Source organism: Penicillium nucicola (assembly GCF_028828085.1).
Source record: "Penicillium nucicola strain IBT 29836 chromosome Unknown utg000008l, whole genome shotgun sequence".
Classification (NCBI taxonomy): Eukaryota; Fungi; Ascomycota; class Eurotiomycetes; order Eurotiales; family Aspergillaceae; genus Penicillium; species Penicillium nucicola.
The window spans coordinates 234,657-256,877 of record NW_026643132.1 but is presented as its reverse complement, the minus strand read 5'-3'; the positions used below and the strand labels follow the sequence as shown (position 1 = coordinate 256,877).

At 49.1% G+C, this 22,221-nt stretch overlaps 9 protein-coding genes across 9 annotated transcripts; 3 read left to right on the top strand and 6 right to left on the bottom strand.

The window, feature by feature from the left end:
- Positions 1-65: 65 nt before the first annotated feature.
- On the bottom strand, positions 66-2,802 carry N7511_007580 (glycosyl hydrolase family protein; the record flags this gene model as incomplete). Its single annotated transcript, XM_057129957.1, has 4 exons — positions 66-1,163; positions 1,229-2,075; positions 2,133-2,590; positions 2,644-2,802. 4 exons carry the CDS (start codon positions 2,800-2,802, stop codon positions 66-68), a joined length of 2,562 nt encoding a protein of 853 aa, XP_056981740.1.
- Positions 2,803-4,782: 1,980 nt separating this feature from the next.
- On the top strand, positions 4,783-5,790 carry N7511_007579 (uncharacterized protein; the record flags this gene model as incomplete). The annotated part of the gene is made up of 1 exon (XM_057129956.1): positions 4,783-5,790. One exon carries the CDS (start codon positions 4,783-4,785, stop codon positions 5,788-5,790), a length of 1,008 nt encoding a protein of 335 aa, XP_056981739.1.
- A 241-nt stretch (positions 5,791-6,031) lies between these two features.
- On the top strand, positions 6,032-7,887 carry N7511_007578 (glycoside hydrolase family 43 protein; the record flags this gene model as incomplete). Its single annotated transcript, XM_057129955.1, has 4 exons — positions 6,032-6,340; positions 6,430-6,534; positions 6,599-7,549; positions 7,597-7,887. The coding sequence occupies 4 exons, from the start codon at positions 6,032-6,034 to the stop codon at positions 7,885-7,887; spliced, it is 1,656 nt and encodes a 551-aa protein (XP_056981738.1).
- Positions 7,888-8,363: 476 nt separating this feature from the next.
- Positions 8,364-11,047, bottom strand: N7511_007577 (Sin1 family protein; the record flags this gene model as incomplete). Its single annotated transcript, XM_057129954.1, has 3 exons — positions 8,364-10,410; positions 10,468-10,944; positions 11,025-11,047. 3 exons carry the CDS (start codon positions 11,045-11,047, stop codon positions 8,364-8,366), a joined length of 2,547 nt encoding a protein of 848 aa, XP_056981737.1.
- Positions 11,048-11,668: 621 nt separating this feature from the next.
- On the bottom strand, positions 11,669-15,063 carry N7511_007576 (replication factor C subunit 1; the record flags this gene model as incomplete). Its single annotated transcript, XM_057129953.1, has 5 exons — positions 11,669-12,249; positions 12,300-14,647; positions 14,705-14,795; positions 14,846-14,870; positions 14,977-15,063. The coding sequence occupies 5 exons, from the start codon at positions 15,061-15,063 to the stop codon at positions 11,669-11,671; spliced, it is 3,132 nt and encodes a 1,043-aa protein (XP_056981736.1).
- A 252-nt stretch (positions 15,064-15,315) lies between these two features.
- On the top strand, positions 15,316-16,149 carry N7511_007575 (mitochondrial 54S ribosomal protein uL16m; the record flags this gene model as incomplete). The annotated part of the gene is made up of 3 exons (XM_057129952.1): positions 15,316-15,373; positions 15,432-15,893; positions 15,977-16,149. 3 exons carry the CDS (start codon positions 15,316-15,318, stop codon positions 16,147-16,149), a joined length of 693 nt encoding a protein of 230 aa, XP_056981735.1.
- A 247-nt stretch (positions 16,150-16,396) lies between these two features.
- N7511_007574 (uncharacterized protein) lies at positions 16,397-16,742 on the bottom strand (the record flags this gene model as incomplete). The annotated part of the gene is made up of 3 exons (XM_057129951.1): positions 16,397-16,527; positions 16,582-16,640; positions 16,693-16,742. 3 exons carry the CDS (start codon positions 16,740-16,742, stop codon positions 16,397-16,399), a joined length of 240 nt encoding a protein of 79 aa, XP_056981734.1.
- A 493-nt stretch (positions 16,743-17,235) lies between these two features.
- Positions 17,236-18,564, bottom strand: N7511_007573 (replication factor C subunit 5; the record flags this gene model as incomplete). The annotated part of the gene is made up of 6 exons (XM_057129950.1): positions 17,236-17,260; positions 17,311-17,366; positions 17,426-17,524; positions 17,574-17,742; positions 17,800-18,422; positions 18,478-18,564. The coding sequence occupies 6 exons, from the start codon at positions 18,562-18,564 to the stop codon at positions 17,236-17,238; spliced, it is 1,059 nt and encodes a 352-aa protein (XP_056981733.1).
- A 391-nt stretch (positions 18,565-18,955) lies between these two features.
- N7511_007572 (cytochrome c oxidase assembly protein) lies at positions 18,956-22,170 on the bottom strand (the record flags this gene model as incomplete). The annotated part of the gene is made up of 8 exons (XM_057129949.1): positions 18,956-19,002; positions 19,054-19,495; positions 19,570-19,639; positions 19,701-19,861; positions 20,454-20,564; positions 20,680-21,876; positions 21,965-22,076; positions 22,130-22,170. The coding sequence occupies 8 exons, from the start codon at positions 22,168-22,170 to the stop codon at positions 18,956-18,958; spliced, it is 2,181 nt and encodes a 726-aa protein (XP_056981732.1).
- Positions 22,171-22,221: the final 51 nt, after the last annotated feature.

The following is a 22,221-nucleotide window of genomic DNA, read 5'->3' as shown; positions in this document are numbered from 1 at the left end:
AACGAGGTGCATTGAACTTAATGATAAAACTCTATGTTATAACTACTAGATTGTATTCGAGTCTATCAAAGTCCATTCCAAGTGGTCACGTCTTGAATCGGCATGCAAGAGACACAATCGCCAACTGTGACTTTATAAATGCCATTCAGAGATCGCCAGCATCCAGCCACACTGTCCCAATAACCACTGATATCTCGCTGAGAAACCAAAACTTCAACTCGCTTGGTCTCATTGGACTCAAACCACTCCTTTGTGAACGCAATCAGCTCGGAGTGTGGCTTCCAGATGACCGAGTCTGTTGGTGGCTCAGAGTATATTTGAATGACTTCGTAACCTGCCCTTGAGCTGACATTTTGAACATCCACGGCAATGGTAATCATATTGCTAGAGGATTTTAATGAGCCGATGTCATTACTCCCTGCCTGAGAGATGACCTCCAAGCCTCTGTACTTGAAAGTTGAATAAGAGAGACCGAACCCAAAAGGCCAGCGGACAGACGGAGCTGAGTGGGGGCTCCTGTAGCCCACCTGAAGCCCTTCAGCGTAGCGTATTACTGGGCCATCTCCAATATCTCTTGCAGGGAAATGAGCAAAAGACGGAACTGATTTCGCATCGAGGTGCATGGGCCAAGTTGTTGCCAGTTTTCCGCTGGGATTCGTCTTTCCTGTGATTATGTCCACAATAGCCTGAGCTCCTTCCTGCCCTGGGAAATGCGCAGCCATTACTACGTCGATATCGTCAACAAAGTCGGAAACATCGATGGGGTTGCCGCCGTGCAAGACGAGGATTGTCTTCTTGGACACACTGGCTACGGCCTTGATCAGGCGCACCTGATTGTCAGCCAGCTTGAGCATCTTCAAGTCAAATCCTTCAGATTCATGTTCACTGGTCCGGCCACCAATGATCACGCTGATGTCTGAGTGAGCGGCGGTATGAACAGCCTCTGCGATTGCGGCACGATCGTTGTGTTCCTCTTCGAAGCACAATTTGACCGAGTGAGGAGAGATTTCTTCATAACCAGAAGCAATATCTCGTGAATGGGTTTTGAGCGTAATTTTGTATGGTCTTTGAGCTTCCATACGAACTTCGACTTTGCTCTCAAGTTTTTTCGGCTCGAACAAGAAATCTTCAACTGTCATCACAGGCGCAGGTTTTGAGAGAATCTTAGTCAAGTTAGTAAATTAATTACAATAATGAGATAGGGTAAGCGAGGGAAAGTGAGAAATACCTCTGTTCCGTCAATAGACAAAGTAAACTCTCCAGTGGCTTGCACGGCCAAATTATGAGTTCCGCTTGTATTGACTGTGATCGTTGTTTCCATCACGTAGTTGAATCCAGTTTGAGTTAGGCCTGGCTTCAGATTTCCGAGCATTACCACAACTGGTCGTCCAATATGCTCTGCATAAACTGGGACATTAGAGCCATCAAGGAAGTAGTCCACATCAACACCAGGAGCTCCATTTCGTGACCGAGTTATATCAATAGGCATAAGTGGTGCAGCATGATTCGTATTGGTACCATATGCAAAGGTAACTTGTTTCGGATCCCTACAAGCATTTTGCAAACAATGGAGAGGGGTGTTTACATATTGAGACTTAGCGCAAGCACTCCCGCCACCAGTAATGGAAGGCTTGATTGCAGCGGCTCCAATGAGAGCGATTTTCAGATCCTCTGTAATGCTGACAGGAAGAGTGTTGTCTTCGTTTTTCAGGAGAACAATACCCTCTGCAGCTGTTCGTAGTGCAATAGATCTTGTTTGCTCTGTGAGTCGGATGCTCTCTTCCCTGTCACTGTGGCTACCAGCAGTACGGTCGATCATTGCTAGAACGTTTGTCACAGCAGCATCAAGAGCAGCATCAGAAACTTCATTGCTGCTGAGTGCTTGAATAAGCTTGGCTCCGCGGAAAACAGATGGTCCAGGCATTTCGAGGTCAAGCCCAGCCTCAATCGAGGCAACTGTGCTTTTGGTGCCATACCAGTCGGACATGAGACAACCATCGTAGTTCCAAGAATCGCGAAGCAATGACTTTAGAAAGGGACTTTGACTGCAGAAATTACCGTCCAATGCATTGTATCTGTTCGAAAATTAGCTCTGACGCTTACTGGAAATATATCGGGGAAGTGGCACTCACGCTGTCATGATTGAAACGGGGTTAGACCTTCGTAGGAGATGCTGGAAAGCTCGCATATAGATCTCGCGCATTGTCCTGCTATCTCCCGACTCATCGACATTGTAGCGCCGGCGGACGGTCTCGCTCTCGTTGGCCACAAAATGCTTGATACATGCACCCACACCTTGGGACTGGATACCATTCACAATTGCAGCGGCCAACTGACCGGTAACCAAAGGATCCTCGCTAAAGGCCTCAAAGTTCCTGCCACCACGTGGGTCGCGATGTAGGTTGATGTTGGGACCCAGCACGACTTGCACGGATTTGGATTTTGCTTGCAGTGCCACTTCCTCGCCGAATTCTCGTAGTAGAGCAGTATTCCACGTTGAAGCGAGACACGTTGAGCTCGGAAAACAGGCTGTGCCAGTATCTTCCAGGTGTGATTTAGAGCCGCGAACACCATTGATAGAATCGCTGACCTATCGAGCTATTAGCTTTGCTGCGCGAACATTGGGGTTTGAGCTAAGATTACCTTCAACGCTGGAATGTCCAGCCGCGCTACACCAGCTGTGCTTGTAAAGCTGATCCCGGAAAGCAAATCAACTTTCTCTTCTAATGACAGAAGAGGCAGTTTGTTTCTGTAATGAAATGTATCCCGCTTCACAGGCGTGAGAGCTTCGATATCCGGCATTTTGGTAGTCCACGAACCCCTGCTGTGAGGGAAAAGCTTCTTCTAGGAAAGAGATACTTCAAACAACTTCCTCTTTAATTTATTAGACAAGTAAAAATCCCAAAGGCTGTTTAGAAAAGGACAGAGGTCGTTTGTATAAAAATGAGAGTTGATGGGCCTCGGCAACTCCCGAACCCTACTCCGCCTCCGCCTCCACCTCCACCTCCACCTTCTCAACTTCACTTCGCCGTCACTCTTCACTCTTCACCTCCACTCCACCCCCTGCTGTTTCCTGCTCGTCTGAAACTGCACTCCACTAGGAGGGTCCGCATGTCCTGTCATGCCGGATGCGAACCTATCCGTGCACAAATGCACACAATGCGCCAAGTCCTACTCTCGGCGGGAGAACCTAGTCAGGCATTATCGATCCGCGCGTGAGTAACCACCAATTGTAAGGAGAACATGAGCTGATTTAATATGCAAGATGAAAACAATACTTCATATGCTTGCTCATTATGTCCGAGTCGGTTCACCAGAAGGTGAGGCTATTTGATATCCTAGTTCTACCAAGCTCATCGATTGACTGGAGACATTTTGAACGCATCTTTAGTGATCTTCTTTCCAGACATCGAAAGACACATGAAAGAGACTCGGTTGTGCTCGAAGATTTCGCAGAGGTGTCCCTTGTATTAAACAAAAGCATACCAATCACCCCAGAAAGTCGTTCTACTCATAAGCGGATGCGTCTAGCCCCAAATCATGAAGGTGACTCATCGAGGTTTCGAGTGGAGGAACCATCCCCTGCGCAACACACAGGAGAAAATTCTCTGCTCTCACGAGAGGAAACTCGGGATCTAGTCTCCGATAACGGGGTATTATCGGAGGATGTGCCAGCACAATCACTACCCCAAGATTATCAGACTGGAATGCCCGATTGGGATCATTCATGGCCTTTCTATGGTGAAGGATTACATGACGCTAATATTGACTGGACATTGGACTTCTTGTCTCAAGGCATCTCAACCCACAGCCCCTTTGATTCCCTACCTGTATACGGGGATCTCGGCCACGCCCATGATATGGGGCTATCCCCAAATGTGGATTTGCCAGGCAACGAAGCTGATGAGACACACGAAGAGGAGCTACGAGCATGGCCAGATCAACAGAGCAGACCTGTCAGCCCCCGGCCTCATAGACAATTTCACGAATTATCAAGATCCGCAGGGCATGTCGATCCCGAGGAACGAGCAGGTTTTTTGAATATACGCTCAGTGCAAATAGCACAGCCTCCTGGTCGTATATCGGAGGAATCACGCAGAGCAATGCTTGAGACAATCACTGCACCGTTGCTAGATGGATTCTGTAACGAAAAAGGAACTAGAATAAGCTCCTTTCCCTCGTTGTCAAATATTGACTATTTTCTACAACTATACTTCGTGCACGTTCAGCCGCGGTTTCCTGTCTTGCATGGGCCGACCTTTGATCCCGACAATACTCCTGTTGTCCTTTTGCTGGCCATGGCCATTGTCGGATCTAGCTATTCGGAGTCTAACCAAAGCAAGTTTGCGTTGGGTTGTCTCGAAAGAACGAGAATGTCAATCAAATTAATGCAAGAAAAAGACTCGAAATACGTGAGACCTTGACCACTCCATCACATCGTGAATATAACTAATCGATGCCTGATATACAGCTGCGCTCTGTACAACATCTCCTTGCGTTCTTTCTGGTCTCTGTGAGTGCTATGTGGCTAGGTCATAAAATGCTTTATGAACGTGCAGAGGGTGACCGTGGCGAGTTGATAACCTTCTGCAGGCGCTCTGAGCTGCTGGACTGCAGAGCAAGAAACAAACTTTTACAGCCTCAATCGCGGCAGGGTCGAAAACAGGTCGAGGATTCTTGGGTGGATTGGATAAATGAGGAGCAGAGGAAGCGACTAGGACTTTGCATATATGTAGGGGTTTTCAAACAGACATTCAAAGTACAAGCTGACTTTCTTTTCAGATGTTCGATTGCCAAGTTGCAGCCTTCTTCCAACGTCAGCCATACATCAGCAAAGCGGAAATGATCAACGCTGCACTTCCATGCTCAGAAACATTCTGGAATGCCTCGACAGCCTGGGCCTGGAAGGCATTACTAGGACCGGCAGATATCCCACCAAGCACATATTTCTTGACGACTCTTACAACAATTCTTCTATACAACGAGACTACAGTTCTTCCATTTCCGCCCTTGGATGAATTTTGTAGGACTCTCTACGCTTACGTCCTTCATTCCCATGTCTTCGAATGGCGACAGACCATTTGTATGCTCAATCCCACTGGACTTATAAGCTCACCACTCTCACTGGCGCCACAAAACATCGGGAGCTCTTTACAGGAGCGCCAAAGATGGCTGGAGATTTGCCTCGGAAACTGGAATTCTAATTACGGAAATGGCAGCCAGAATACTACCAACGACCGCAAAAGTTCGTCGGGTATTCTCCTGTATCATCTGGCAATGCTCGCGTTGCACATCAACTTCTCAGATCTACATATTGTCGCGGGGCGATCTGGCTCTGAGGATGATATCGGGCTAGCAGAGCAGTCTTTGCGAAACTGGCTTCAGAACGACAGGGCTCTGGTGATTCTCAACCGCACTATGCAGATGCTAGACACGGCATGGGACGCGATTGCTGCCGGTGATGCTCAGCGGAATAGCTTTGAATTGGCCATATGCCTTTTCATGAGTGGGCTCACCTGCTGGGCGATGTCACGATTCGGGAGTCCCAACCTAATGTTGGCTCTCCAACAGAGTGCTGTTCCCCTTTTCTCTAAAACACCCAGGGGAGATGGCTATAGAAGCAGGCACCAGGACGAGCAAACCCGCAATGATCCTGAATCCCTTGCGGGAGAGTCTTCGCTGTTGTTCCAAGTTGCCGATGCTCGTGACGGTCTACGCGCCTTGAAGTGTCATCGGATCGCAGTAGCATTTGGGGATATTCTCGATCGTTTTCTTCGGCCGCTTCAATAGCAATAATGACTCAAAATATATATGGATTAAAAAATAATAAGATATCTTGCCACTGCAAAGAGTTGTTTAGTTTGTCAAGTGACCACAGCCCCTCCACTTCTACTCCACCTCCACCTCCACCTCTACTCCACTTCCACCTTCCACTTACTTCAACTTTAGTCCTCTTGGTGGTATCCTTGTCCTTACAAGAGGCCAATCTCATCCTCGAATTTTAGATTGATTCTGGTTCAGCATTCTCGTCATGTCTTCAAGCGGCTCATTCAACAATCCTATCATCCCCGGGTTCAACCCGGACCCGTCAATCTGTCGTGTGGACGACGATTATTTTCTTGTGACATCAACATTTGAATACTATCCCGGTATCCCAATTTACCATAGTAAGGACCTGCTACAATGGGAGCTCATCGGGCATGTTATCACGCGGCCGTCTCAGGTTAATATGCGGACTACTGAGCCATCTGGTGGATTGTGGGCTCCGACAATCCGATACCATCAAGGGCGCTTTTATGTCTCATTGGGCTGTACACATCGGTTCCGACCAAAGGAATGGGTCAGTTTACACAGCCAGGTCGATGGGCGCTTTTTAATTCTTGGTGTCTTCCGGGTTGTTTGGCGTCTCTTGCTGACTATGTTTAACAGGACATTGTGATCCCGAGAGGGTTTTATGTGTCTACAACAGATATCTGGACTTCGAGTTCCTGGTCAGATCCTGTTTTCTTTGATGTTCCTGGAATTGATCAAGATGTGAGTCGGATTTACTCTCAATTCTCCCCAATGCAGAAAAACACAAGCTAACTAGCTACTGAAGCTCTTCTTTGATGATAATGGCAAAGTCTACTTCTCTGCGGTCAATATGATCATAGATCCAAGAGTCAAAAAGCATGGCCTTGGATTGGCAACTTTCACAGCGGAGATCGATCTCGCAACGGGTCGTTGCCTGAGCCCAGTGAAATGGAACCGTATCTCAACCTTTGGTGTAGGTATTGCGGAAGGGCCTCACATTTTCAAAAAGGACGGCTACTACTATTTGAGTACGGCCGATGGCGGCACTGATGAAGGCCACCAGCAATGGATTTCCCGCAGCACCATTGGTCCTTTTGGACCGTGGGAAGTAGGACCAGAAGGATCTGTTAACCCGGTGATATTCAACGGGGATGACTCTTCAATCCGCAACACAGGCCATCTTGATTTCATCGAGGCGTCTGATGGGAAATGGTGGGCTGTGTTCTTGGGCGTCCGTCCTCAAGGAGAGAATTCCGAGTTCCTTTCACAACTTGGACGAGAAACATTCCTTGCTCCTGTCGAATGGATTGATGGGTGGCCAATTGTGAATCGTCGACAGAGAATCAGCCTCCAGATCGAAGCAGAGGGCATGAAGCCCCTGTCTCGGCCAAAGCTTTGGCGAGATGACTTCCAAGGCCCAGAACTACAACTTGGGTGGTATACTCTTCGAACGCCTCTGAAAAAAGAATACTCATTTTCCGAGCGCCCAGGATGTCTCAGCATCTACGGGAGTGCGCATCAAATTGATGGCGCCGAATGCCCGTCCATGTTTCTGCAAAAGCAGACCGAGCTCACCGTGGATTGGCGCGTGAAATTAGACTTCGTTCCTACAGAGGCTGGCCATGAAGCAGGGACAGCAATCTGGTGGTCCCAATATGCACATGCATCGATTGGTCTACGAAAGCCATTCGCCGAGGACAAGACAGGGCTTGAAGTGATATCACGATGCTATGACGATATTGCAAATGAATTCAAGGTATGAACCACAGTAACATGTTTGTCATTAATATACTGATTTCACAGGAAACAACACATCAACTGGATGTGGAGATCAAAAGCCTTGAACTTCTCATTCGCGCACGCCCGACTCGATATGAACTCTTATTCGCGACTGAGAATGCTGACTCTACGGAAAGAGACTACATCAAACTCGGTGGAATATCAACTGCAGCATTGACACACCGCAAATCCGGGAAGGAATCTCCCAACACCGGGTCTCATTTTGCTATTTACGCGCAAGGCTCTTACGACAAGCCTTGTTTCGAGCCAGCACATTTCGAGTTCGCAGAATGGAAATTGGTCTCTGACGTTTGAATCTGGGAATTTTGATCAGAATCAAGCCAACAGAAAATGTAGAATAGAGTAGACTATTGAAAAATGCATCTCATTGAAAGTGTATGTTGAGTGACACGGTTCAATTATCGTAGGTTTTCCTGTTTCGATTCTATCCCTGCCGAGATCATGCTTTTTCTAAATCGACTTGAAGCAATTTCCCACTAGTTTCACGTTCTGCTAGATTGTCTAGAGATGGTCTGCTGTCCGATTTGTATAAATTACGTGGCTTCCAAGCCCCAATCCGTGCTCAGTTTTTAATCTCCCCCGGTTGTGGTTGTACTTGTATTGTTACATTACATGCTTCCTACCTGAAGACAACACATTGAAAATGCCCCTGGCATTGTATACTCGATTGTATGGTTGCAAAAACTAAGATTTGCAATAATGCCTAGATGAAACGCCGATTCCCGGAAAATGGCCCCCCCAGACGCGAATACATATCCGAAAGACAAAAATCAAATACGATAATGTGCCATGTTTTTCTTGATCTCATCCACGATCTCTACGGCTTCGCCGGTACTCCTAGCCTCAAAGTCATACCGCTTCTGTTCTGTAGCATCGTTGCCACGGACGATCATAACTCTGAAGCTCTTGGGATGCCGGCGACTAACCTTTGAGCCGATCACATCACTGAAACTGATTGAGCGTGTCTTGCCGCCAGAGGCTGTTTTGCCTGTGTCCCCTGGGACGATGTGCATATAGTCATTTTCGAATGTGAGGATTCGGTGGTTGGATGCTGTGAATGACATGGGTTGCTTGCGGAATACGTGGTAGCGACGGTAGTAGCCACCAAGATGGTCTTGTTTCTGGGAAGATGAGGGCAGCATGCGCTGAGTGCCCTTTTTCGCTTCTTTCTTGCCCTTCTTGGAGGCGGCTGGGTCGGAAGTTTCTACCATCAGGGGTGCATTTGGTGATGAGCTACCGGGTGATGTTCCTAATGCCAGAGGACCACCACCGAAGCGACGACGCACAAGATCAAGCTCTGTTATGCTGCCTAATGCCTCGACGGTGCGGTCCAGCGGTGCAATTGTGTTGGAACCCATCACTTTGAGCAGATAGTTGCCCTTGTCTTGCCCCCAGCGCTTGCAGACAGTGTCCAAGATCTCCGCGATGTAGCTGTCGGTAGACGTATTGAGGGTCATGACATGCGCGGAGGCCTCCGTGTTGATGAAACGAATCTTCAAGGTCTTGGAAACACCAAGACGGGGGGTAGCATGGGAGACGGGTACCACAGGCCGATCAGCAGGAGTAAGAGTGCTGTGATTGAGCGCGGAAGAAAATGGTTGGCCTAAAATAGGATTTGGGCGGGCTGAGGTAGGCTGGTTAGGCGTTTGCGTCCCGGGGGTTTGTGCCCCAGGCACTGCGAGTGTTGCCGGTTGTTCACTTTCATCTGGTCCAACGGCGGCACTGAAATGGGGGAATAGCCGTTCGTTATTCTCGAACTCGGCCATTGAAGCCTCCACCAATGCAAATTCGTCATACGGCTTGCCTCTTGACCGTGCTCGTGATTTTCCGGACTTGCTGTTGTTGTTGGACGTAAAATCCGACATAGGAAGTGCCCGCCCAAGTGCTGGGAAATCAAATTCGACTTCTCCATCCTCGACCATCCGTAGAGTCCATCGATTAACAGATAGCTTTTCGCGCTCGATCGCCGGACCACGAGAGTCTGCGGAATACTTCCACAGTGCAAGGCCGATAGTCTCGGCAACAGTAACGAGAGCGGGCTGTTCTGCAAGCTTGGATTCGCGCAAAATTGGCATGTCTAGCACTTCTTCAGGGTCACTTGCAAAAGGAACGTAGATCTTCAGATACAACGGATCCTCCTGGCCTTGCCCATATAGCACCATAAACTTCTCCACGGGGTTGCTTGGCGCACGCTTGCGGGACTTGAGCTGACTAGTCAGTAAACTAACCGGCTGTATCATACTGATAGGACGCGGGGGAGGAAGTCGTTGCAATGCAGGAGCAAGCGGTTTGGGTTTTCGTGGTGAAGTGTTCTGAGGCCCAGTTCCAGGGGGTAGTTTGTTCATCAACACCATGGGGGATGATGCGTTTAGGCCATCTGCGACACCGGCCAGCAGTAGGGAACCAGAACCAGCTGTGTTATCAAAGTCAGATGAGAGCGCAGACCCAACGGACTCAGCGCCCGAATCCTCGTCTTCTTCGTGAAGTTCTCCAAGGGCTATGCTCTCTGCTCCTCGACTCCCAGTCCGCTCACGTCGCCTACGAGTGGGCTCCATAATATGATCACTGCCGGAAAATTGGACCTGTCCCGGTTTGTAGCCTCGCGAGTCCGCTTCATTGTCCGTGGATAGATCACTGCTGGTAGTTGTGTCTCTTCGAGGGCGGGTTGGTGCGCGGTATTGGTTTGCAACATTTTGTGTTGAGGGGGATGTGATCATCACCTCTGGTCGATCACGCTGGTCTTCAGAGCGCCTGGGGGAGGAATCGGCGCGATCTCGGCGAATGGGCATTTTGTTGAACTTGATTTGATCGACAGCACTGTTGATGTTCGTGTCAAAAAAAAAGCAACAAGTTATCTTGACATCTTTCACCTACCTGCCAACGTTATCCCCGTCATCATCGCTGTCGTCGCTTAGATCACTGCTGTCGTCGTCCTCGGCTTCTGCCTGCCTCTGGGCCTCTTGTTGCCTTTCGCGTCGACTCTTCTTCTTTCCTACGCGCGCATGATGTCGTCGCCCAGTCGTATCCGCGTGGCTTTTGCCGGTCACCATCCCACCATCGTCCTCACCATCCTCTAACCCGAGGCCTTGAACGTCGTCTCGTGCGGGTTTGGCGTTTCGCTCCGCAAGTCTGTAGTATTCGGAAGAAACATTTGCCGTAGTTGGGATTGGTGGGGAGTATGAGCGTCTCAGGCTCGAGGAGCTGTGTGTGTTGGGGTACGCGGTCGTTGACCAGCCCGCGGCACGGAAGCCAGGCGTGTTCAGAACAGAGTCATTGACAGTAATGAGTCGGTCTCCGATTCCATCTTTGATTGTCGAGAGATATGAAGAGCGTAATTGCCATATCGCAAAGCTATGCTTGGGTTACTCCTTGGTCTTGCCACGCTTCGGGACACAGCCTGCGAATCCGGGGGGAGGGAGGGGGTTACTTACTCTTCGTTGTGAAGGAGAGACATTCTTGCAGCAACAGGGATATCAGAAGTCCCGAGTTAACCAGTAACGTACTGCGCAGTCGGTATCAACTGAGGTTCTCGTGCAGTCTCAGCTCAAAGCAGTCGCATGCTCACGTGGGGCATGCGGAGAGAGAGAGCATGCGTGAATGAAGTCTGTCTCCTACAGGACCAGCCTGGAATCAAGACAGAAAGACGAGAGCAGAAAGCAGAAAAAGGAGAGTGTTGTATGTTGTAGCAAGTGAGAGAGATCGTAGGAAGGGAAGTCGAATGGTTCTCCGCAGATCGCTTCCCCGCCAGGGGGCAGTGCTCCGACTTGCCAACTATGAGAATGGCCGACATATGGCGACTATGGACATATTGCTGTGGTGATAGCCAATTATTGGTTTATTATGGCTTGGAGAGGATATTGGGTTGCTTTGGCTCTCTTGATCGGTTTTTTCAAACTAATAAATAAATAAACAGTCGCTACATGGCGCCCTGGGAAAAGAAACTTAGTTCAACTGGGGCAATGTCTATAGCTTCTAGGCAGAATGAACATTCATATTCAGATGCACCGAGTAACTCCGACAAACAGGCCCTGCGACAGAAAATCACAGGAATGGTATGATACAAAAAGAGGACATCTCAAGCCTTGGCCTTGCCCTTGGCCCTGCTCTTCTTCGGCTTCTCTTCCTCGTCATCATCGGCCTTTTTGGCCTTCTTGCCCTTGGCCGGAGCCTTCTTCTTCTTCGGCAAGCTGACATATTTATCCTTCTTCAGATCCAGTTCTTCTTCCTCGTCATCCTTAATCTCATTAACAACTTCCTCCTCGTCGGATTCTTCAATGGCATCTTCCAAATCGGGCTTTTCTTTCGGTCCCTTCTTCGGTGCAACCACGTTGCTAGCCTTCATGAAGGGCATTGGGTGCGAGCGCGAATTGTATAGACGCGTGAAGGTGGCCTTGGTCTGTGTCTCCAGTTTGACCTTGGACTCGTCCATAGGACCCAGCCCTAGTTCGACCATGGCATCGAAATCATCACGGGTCAGGAAGTAATTATCCATGAAATCGATAACTGAATCCACACTGTCCTTGCCCTCTTCCATGAGACGACGAATCATCTTTTGCTGGAGTAATGGCATATACTGTTGGCGGATCTCGTCGCGGTTACCAGTCGTGCGAAGGCGCATGTGACCCTGAATTTCCTTGACATATCGGGACATTTTGCCTGGAAAGTATTAGTATTGATATAATTGGTAGCGAGACGTAGAAACTTACCGTGCTTGCTGTTGTTTCCTAACCAACTAGTAAAGGAAGCCCGTTCACTGAAGTTGCCATACTGGTAGCTGGCTGGCCGGACAAAGCTGAAAATGGCATGGACAGGCATCAGACTCCACTGTTGCTGGGTTCCGTGGATCATACGATCGACAAGATCACCGTCACTGATACTCGAGGCGGCATTGTCAAGCAACTCAAGGGACTTGAGACGTTGCTCCTTGCCCTGATATTTTCCGGCTAGGGTGGGTTTGGTTTTAACATAATTCTCCTGGAGCATCAGGTAGCTGAACTCGTGGTCATTGAAATAGAGCTCGACCTTGTCGTTCAGCGTAGCGGTGGAGCTGGGGGAAAACATCTGGGCACTAAGAATTTTGCTGACAATATCCCAGGGTTTGAGAATCACATGCTTCTCCCATGCCTTGGACATCTGCTTGCCTTCGTCATAATTGAGAGTCTTCTGGTCGAGTCTAGCAGTAGACAACATGTTGATAACCTGGCGGATATCGGCATGCGTTCCTTCGATAAGGCCGTCGAGGACAGGAGGGGGGATCTTCAAGCCTTCTCGGAAGCAAATTGTTGATAGTCTGGCCCGGATCTGCTCGGCAGTCGGGCGTCTGAATGGAATGTCGAAGGTAACATGGTCAAAGGGCTTCATCTTGGGAAGCTTGCGTTCGTTACAGACAAGAATAATAGGGATCTTGGTCTTCTTAAGAATGGCTGCGACAGCTCCCACGCCACCACGGTCACCAGCAGACATACCATCCACTTCATCCATGATAAGCACAAGCTTCTTTTTTTCACCCTCAACATGTTTGCCCTCTCCGGCGAAGTAGCCTTGGAGAGAGGTTGTGTCTAACACGCCTAGGGTAGAGCTCTCCACGAGCTTCTTGCTTCGGGTGTCACTGGCGTTGGTCTCAACAATGTCGTATCCCTCCAGCTTTGCAATGAGATGAGCTGCTGTCGTTTTACCGATGCCCGGGGGGCCGTGAATCATGACAGCCCGGTACAAGCCTGAGCCATCCTTGCCACCCTTCTTGAAATCGTACTTGGCATTGCTGTGCCAGTTACGCAGCCAGTTCTGAATCTTCTCAACAGGAGCCTTATTACCACAGATCATGTTGAGAGACGTGGGGGCATATTTCGTGGTCCACAAATCACCGGCCGAAGTTTGCGGGCTAGACGACTGAGGTGTCTGAGATGAGGGTGCAGCAGACTTGGGAGTCTTAGGAGTCGCGGCAGCTTTCTTTCGACTCTCTTCGGCATCGATCTCGGCGGCCATGGCGCGAACCTTGTCCTCGTCGGCCTTTTGCTTCTCGGCAAACTTTTCGGCGGCCTTTCCGTCACCTCCATTGGCGGGGAGTCGTCGAATCAACTCGAATAGGCCATTTTCATCAATTGTCTTTATTTTGTGCTTTGCAATGGTTTCGAGCTTCTTTGGGCCTGCATCACTACCAAGGACAACAAAGCTCGTCTTGCCGCTGGGGGCTCCTGTGACCTTGCCACCATACTTTTTCACTAGCTGGGCACCCTCCTCACGGCCGAGGGTTTCCTGAACACCAGTGAAAACGAATGACAACCCAGCAAGACAATTTTCCTGTCCTACTGGCATCTCCGTAGACCCTGACATCGCTGGGTCCCGGGAAGCCTGTTGTCCAAACTTCCATTTCTTTGCCTCTCCTTGAGCAGGCTCGGGGGCATCAACCAGAGGGATGCTGTCAAAAATGTCCTGAATCTCTTTGCTCTCCGGGACGTCCTTGACCTTCTTGGGTGTAGATATAGACTTCTGTTTCTTTGTGGGCGATGCAGTGGTCTTCTTTGGGGCTGCTCTCTTTGGTGCCTCAAAGTCTTCATCTTCATCCTCATCAATCAGCGCCTCTGCCTTGCGTTTGCGGCCTGGCCGAGCCTTTGGAGCGGGTTCCTTGGGAAGATATTCCATGGTAACGTCATCGTCATCGTCGTCGTCGCGGGAAGGTTTCTTCTTCTGTGTCTTTTTGGCTACTGCAGCAGGCTTTATTTCGAGTACCTCAAAGTCGCTGCCATCATCGTCATCTCCCATGACATAGTCGTCGTCGCCCTTGCCGGCCTTTCCATATTCGGTGGCAAAGATATCATCGTCGCCAAGTTTCTCATCTTCAATGACCTTTGAGGGTTTCTTTGCTGATCCACGAGCGGCGGGACGGCTCTTCTTTTCGGGTTCCGGGGCGGCCTTCTTGGCTTTCGGGCTGGCGACTTTCTCCGTGCTATCATCGGCCAAAGCCTCTGGCGTTTTGGCGGGTTTGCCCTTCTTCTTGCTGGAGGCGAAGTAGTCTGAGGAAGTTGTGGGTTCTCCTTTCGGTTCTTCGGGTTTGCTGTAGACATATCAACAAATGCAGACTGTGCAGATATTCGGGGACCAATGAACATACGCTTGGCTTTTTGGCTTCACTTTAGGGGTTGGCTCCTTAGCCGGTGCGACTTCTTCCTCATCGTCACTATCATCGACGACCTTTCTACTGCCTGTAACTCAAATTAGAATGATTGGCTTGAGGTGGGATGTAAAAGCATACGCTTCTTTCGCGTGGCGGACGGGTCCTTCATAGTAGAATTCGAGTCAGCAATGAATATTTCTCAATTTTTCAAGTATACAGAATCATACATCAGATAGGCTAGGCCTCTCATGTAAAATGCAACAACTCACCTCTTTTTTGGGCGCGGGCTTCGCGGGGGCCTCGCTGGAGCCTTGACTGCTTGGTTTTCCACCAAAGAAACTCCGGATGTCAGGCATGGCGAGCTTCAATCGATAACCAAACCAGCTAAAATTGGTCCAAGAGGCAATGGAGCATCCAAGCTTCGTAGCAACGAGTTGCAGAGCTTCGAGGTTGGCTGATAATTGCAGTGACGCGCTGTCGCGACGGGGAGACGTGACTGCTGATGTAAGCACTATGTCCACTTTGGGACTAGCGTCAGGATCGAAAAGTGCTCCGGCCTGAAGTAACGAGGAGAGAGTCAACGTCGAGATATCCCGATTCCCCCAACAATGGGTCCTCAGATCAAGATGTTCGCTGGAACACTCTCCGCTTGCGTGCGCCCGACCTGTACGAATCATCAATCCCCCATACCAATAGCTCTGGTTATTGACTAACAATGGGACAGTCTCGGCGCCGCTAGCCACCTTTTCTCTATCACGATGCTTTTCTACCACTTCGCCTTCGCTTGACTGGCTTACTCCTAAATTCCAAGAAAGATCCAAGTCTCCCAAGGGTCGGCCCCATGTCGCTACCGGTGGTTCAACTCGCGGAACAACGGTCGTCTGGGGAGATTTCGGATTGCGCATGAAAGACCACGATCGCCGTATGCCCGCATCAGCTTTGAAGATCGCCGAAGAGACTATTAAGCGTCGGCTACGAGGAATGAACTACAAGCTCTACAAGCGTGTCAGTGCCAACATTGGTGTCTACACGAAGGGTAACGAGCAACGTATGGGTAAGGGTAAGGGAAAGTTCGATTACTGGACTGTCCGTCTGCCTGTTAGCCGAGTCGTTTTCGAATTGAAGGGAGACGTTCACGAAAAGGTTGCCCGCGAGGCATTCAGATTGGCGGGTCATAAATTGCCAGGTATGCACGCGATGGATTACCAGAATCTACGATCTACTGGAATATCTGTATGGTTTGGTAGGATGCTCATTTTGTTTCACTAGGTCTCTGGGAATTCGTCAACAAGGACGATCCCCCTGTTGTCGGTATTACAAAGCTCGGAAATGGCGTGACTCTCGAGTCGCTCAAGCGGGCACGCAGAAACCCGCCCCTCGGTACCAATGACCTCGCCTCACCACCGAAGAGCGTCTCCTCCAGCCCCGATTCGCCCCAATAAACAAATTCACGGTTTCTTCTCTCAGTCTTAGTTTGTCGTTTTGAGTTCAGCTAAGCGCCCACTCCAGATCCAGGCCCATACCCCTGCTGTCTGCGGGCCTTGGTCTCTGCATCGTCCTCGTCAAGTGCTATATATTTGTACATTATCATCAGCTGTTTGCGTCTCTTTAGGGTCCATCAAGGCTCCGGCTCCTCCGATGGATTCCTTGTCTTTGTACTAGGAGTTTAGACAGAAGGAAAACATATGGCTATTTACCTTTGCTTGGCTTCGATACTCCCATTCCCAATCTCTGTGCTTGAAGCTCCTCCGTTTGCATGGAGTTTGGGGTATCTGTTCCTACAACGTGGCTCACTTCGCTTTTAGTATGTTGTTCGCCGACTATGCCGGTTAGTTATTGGTATAGAGCACGAGGGTTTCGTGACGGAAACTCACAACCTAATTGTCCGGTCTGCTTAGAAGGACTGATAGTATATTGACGGATTGACTCGTATCTGAATCAAGGTGTTAGTCCAAACATGTGGTGGGGGGTGGGGGTCTGCATACTGAGTGCTTTCTCCGCCAGGTTCCATATCAATAAGTCTGGGGTCCGTCATGGTGATATTCTGTTATGTGATGTGAGATTTCGATCGAGGAAAACAGCATTTTCAATAAGAGGAAGAAATAGACAAGCGATGATATAAGACTTTCACATGTGGTCCATGACGGGGTGTGATGACGTCGATCGGTGCAGAACCCTGGAAAGGTTTCCCCTCAGATCTACAATTTGATAGCTTCACCAAAATGGCATTGTTCTCTTGTGTGAATGCTTTGCAGCGCCGAGAGGTCGGGTCTACGCGTATACATATTAGGCATGTGATAGAGTGGTGGAGTAATATATACACCATCCTACGCAATGATCAAATTATAAACGCCGGAATCCTCTATGCCTTCATGCGCCGGTAGAAACTGACAAAGACCGAATGGTTAGTGATTTTGAGGGCAACATGGCTTCATAGTAAACCATGGGTTCTAGTATCCTTTGCCAATTCAGGTAAACCACCTTAGTGTACAAGTCGTCATTCATCTGTTGCTCTGATTTGCTTAGGTTTAGAAATCCATTCCCATCAGGTAACTTGAAGGTTGTTAGTATGGATCTTGGGTCTTTTACTAGTCAGGACGTACCTTTCATAGATGCGCATGAACTTGGCCACAAATGCTTCGAGGTGGAAGATGACTTTCTGTTTAATAAATAAGTATAAGAAAAATATAGATTGTAAGGAGGGAGAACAGTGCTTACGCTTCCTAGCTTGATGCGGTGCTCATAAAAGGCAGACCATTTGATAACGTCAGGCTTAAGCGCATCGTCGACACGTGCAACAAGCTTGAATGTCAGTGTCTATTATCACAATTAGTATCTAAACAACCTTCGATTCACATATACATACTTTCAGGATAGTCGTGGGAGGAATGCAATGAGTCAAGAGATCATAAAGACGTGCGCGAACCTGCAACAGCCGAGCCGGTGATCGTTCGGCCAATATCTCATCGGCTGTAAGAGTAACAAGGGCCTCCCAATCTGGAGGCGGGATGAGGCTCTTGTCTGTAACCTTTTCACTAGATTGCCAGACACATCAGTACCAAGCACCTAACAGTGAAGAATTGTCAACTTACTTCTGTGCATGAATTGACTCAAACATAAGCAGAGCTCGGCGCAGATTCCTCCCACTCTCTTTCGCAATTCTCATATGAAGCCCCTCAGCCTCAGTCCACCCCTCCTTCTTCGCAGCCCCACCAAGGACTGCACAGATGTCATTGACTGTAGGTGCAGCAACCCTGACCAGCAGGGTTCGCGAACGAATAGGAGCAATGATATTGGAAGTACTGTTGGCCAAAAGGATCAGCCGCAGATTAGGACTGTACTTCTCCATAGTCCGTCGGAGAGCTGCCTGAGCATCGCGCGTGAGGTGGTCAGCCTCGTTGATAACGACAACCTTGAATCGTTGCTTTGCGCCCAGGTCGACCTGCTGCGTCTGTGCGACTTCCTTCAACAATTCTTGGACCACAACTCGGTCGTAGTTTCCGACATCTGCGGGCGTGATTTCGAGATGGTAGACTGATGAGACGATGTTGAATTCTAGTTTGCGGTTGCTAGTTGTTTGGAAGATTCTTGCGTCGATTTTGATCTTTTCGACTCCGGGTCCGTACAGTTCTTTCAGCGTTGCAATTATCCGTGTCTTTTTTCCTGCTCCTGAGGGTCCGTAGACTAGTAGGTGGGGGAAGTCTCCGCTTTGGGCCTGTTGTGATAGCTTGTGTTAGAAATGTTGTGTTTCGCGAACGGTTTTCTCTTACCAGTGAGCGCAGGCGATCGGAGAGGTCTGAGTGGTACGTCAGGGAGTCGAGGGTGCGCGGCCGCAGTTTGTCAACTAGAAGAGCCATTTTAATATCTTCGGGTGGGTTAAGGGGAGAGTTGAGAGAGCTGGGTGGTTTTTCGATAGAAGATGCCGACGGAAAACGCGTCAAGACACGCGCCCAATTAATCCATGGTCCGTGCACGCTCCCACATAAGCTACAGCTAGCACCTGCACTGGATCGAATACCAGCATACAATTCCACTTGAAACTCCCCCCAAAATATATATTCAGACTTATTTGAGGTATCTAATTGCCTTCTGCCAAACTCCAAGATGTATAATACATGCATTTGTTCAAAGAGATGAGAAGGGGACAAAAAGCCAAACACAATATCATACAAGTCCAAATGTTCAAGTTTATGCTAAACTGCAAACATGTCAGGCACAGGACTTCAAGATGCTTTCAGATGACAGTATTTATGAAGCAATGGGCTTGAGAACACCATTGTCATCATATTTCGCTTCTATAACGATGTTAGTTCAGCTCAAAGGTAGCCAACAATTGCAAGACTCACTGAAGAAAGTATATGACAAGGTAATAGTATCAATGCCCTTCATATTAGGATCCGTCGCGAAGTCAGGATCAATGAAGAAAAACACGGGCATATCAACCGACTCTCCCGCATTGAGCTTCTGCTCTTCAAAGCAGAAGCATTGAATCTTACTGAAATACGGCGCTACCTGTCCCGGTGTAACACTGTACGTTGCAACTCCAATGATATCGTTCGGGCCCTTGTTCGTTGCCGTGTAGAACGCCAGAGCTGTCTCGCCCGGTAGCACTCGGACCTCGCGCTGCTGTGGTGTGAATTTCCAGGGGAGAACATCGGATACGGATCCATTGAATGTGATGCGAAGACGGCGGGAGTCTGTTACTGGTGTCACGCGCCCTGCAGTATCGCCGTCGCCGTTGCGGTGGGTGAGGATGGGCTGGCCGCCCCAGCCGGTTTGTTGACAGATCTGCAATTGGGTGTTAATATTGGTTCCGCCTCAGACATAATGTAAATAAGCAATCAGGCCGTGTATTTACGTACCATTTTATAAAGAGGTACGGATCCATATGCGAGCGCAACGGTTCCGAGGATGAGACTGACGGTATAGTACCTAGTCGGCAACTCTGTTAGCTTGTACAATATTTTGAAATTAGGGTTCAATGCGGTCTTACAATGTAGAGGTATTGCGCTTTTGTGACTCCGGGGTATGGAAAGGTGCGGATGATCCTTGGTGTTTTGCTTGGAGCAGGGAATTTCTCGAGAAAAACCTCCTCTCCATGTCCAGGACGTTTTTCCGGAGATAAATTGAACGTTGGGGAATTGTCCCCGTTAGCTTTGAGCATCCCCATGAGGGGAGTAATCGTGAAAACATGGTGTTAGGGGAGTAAGAGTAATCAGACGTTGAATCTCAAGATGTGCAGTTATCCTCAACACGTGATACCTTATCGATAAGCCCTGTGTGGTCCCATCATGATATCCGATGCTTCATTTAATGAGTTACATTTTCTATAAGTTACACCTAATTGAACGATGAGTTGCTATTCTAGTACTGTCCTTAGTTCAGAGCGTGTCAAACATCTGCTCCAGCTAGATATCTTAAATCATTTAGTAGCAGACCTGGCCATAGTTTGCCTGGTCATCAGAATGTGAATTGGCGCATTTCCTACACATTTTGGTACAGATGACATTGTGAAAGTCCCCTCACGAAGCCAGGAATAGTACTCGAGATTATTCTCAAAGTTGAAAGTTTATGAAAAGATCCATTGAAGCAGGCGAGCTCCGCCACTATGAAGGATTAAAGTCATAACAATGCAAGGTGAATGATGATACAAAATAGTACCCAAACATAGGGTCTGAAGTCTGGAGCAAAAGAGAAATCAGGGGGAAAAATTAATGATGAGGCCTCAGAAATTCTAGTTCAAAACGCTATTGGTGATACGGCCAAAGACTCCTCGAACCATGCTGGGCCGCTCTCGAATGGAAGTGATGAGAATGGCAGCGCTGACGGCAAATGCAAAGCGCTCTCGGTATTGATACTGTATACAAGTCAGCACGCGCTCATGACTCTTGATTCGTCATAAGCTCAGTTTCGGGGCATCGAGAAGGGGGGCCGAGGTGTAACGCTGCTGCGAGGGTCCGATGCATACATACCTTTTTATCATACAACCGTGGCAAAACCGTGGCGGCCGCCCGAGGTGCCACAAATAGTGCCAACTCTTGTCTCTTCCGCGCCTTCTCGACCAATGCACTCCAGCCACACATAAGACATCCCGCTCCTACACAGAGACCGGAGTCCCACATCAACGGGGTGACGGTCTTCGGGTCGAATATCTTTGGGCCGAGTCGCGTTCGGGCAAGACACACAGAGTAATAGAAAAGGGTCACGAAAGACGCCAAGAAGGTAGAGGATCGGGCAGCGTCAAAAATAGCCCGTCGGAGAGCTGCTGCGGAATTCATCCCTCGTAGGCGAAAGATAATTTGTAACGGGATGTAAGTTGCACAAGCGAACTTAAAGGTTCTGGCAAATCGGTGCAAAGCGTGTTTCTCGCAGCTAGGGCCGCATCCCATGTGGACCATCTCGCAGGGAATTGGGACTGTCTTGGCTGGGTCCCCCCAAACCTCTGGCCAATTATAGTCATTGCACATAGGCTTGAGAAGATTTGCTTGACCTGTATCCTTTCCGTATACAAAGACACCTCGTCGAACACGGCGTAAAGCCTCAATCAAGCGCGAGTCAACCTGAGCGGCTTCCCCGATCCATTTCTCGTATGTCCTGGGCAGTCTTTCTGGGAGATAAAACCATGCCCACATAACGATAGCGGCACTCATGGCGAAAACTCCTGAATCCACTAATCCAGGAACAAAGCGTTCGACAATAGTCCACCGGTTCTGGGCCTTGCGGTAGCGGGACCAGCGGTTCCATGCAACACATGCGATGACATCTATAGCTCTTGTGACCGAGAAGATGGTCAGGTCCATAGTCTTCCCTGCCAACTCTGGGCGTTGATGCTCAAGCGAATTGGCTGCAACCTGGCTGGAGTCATCTCCCTGGTCTGTAGATTCCCGCTCGGTACGCTCCCGCTGAACCCTGACATCCTTGGTCCGAAGACAAATGCGGTTTCTGTTGATAAGTTGAAAACTGAACCACCCCGATATTAAGGCTGCAGCAAATCGAATCAAGCGATCGAGCTTTTTCGAAATTTGAACGTCGCCTTTGGCAAGTCCTGCAGTGATCAACGCATAGAGACGATACAATAATATCGGTAGCAAAGTTGAACCGCCTACTAGAGCAGCACAGAATGCTGGAAAGCCGTTCACACGCAATGGACCAGTCAAAACTTGAACTACCTGCTCTCACGGTCAGCTACAGCTCCAGTTGCACGTATCAGGATTGAGACATGCCCCCAGCCCGACGTCACGGTTCATATCTGCGTACCTCTTGAAGTTTCTGCTGTGCAGTCCAATCTTGCTTAGCCAGACGGCGTACATACGATACCAACCTCGGAGTCACCGATGACAGGTACCCCAACGCGTAGGCGCGAAGAAGGCTACAGTGACAGTCAGGAAATGGCGGTAGAATTAGGGTAACGATCGGACTCACGGGTTCATTGCCCGGTTCCTTCTTAGGTGCACACGGTCCATACTGGAAACCTTCAGGTCCAGAAGGGGGGCACCATCCCAGCCGAACTAATG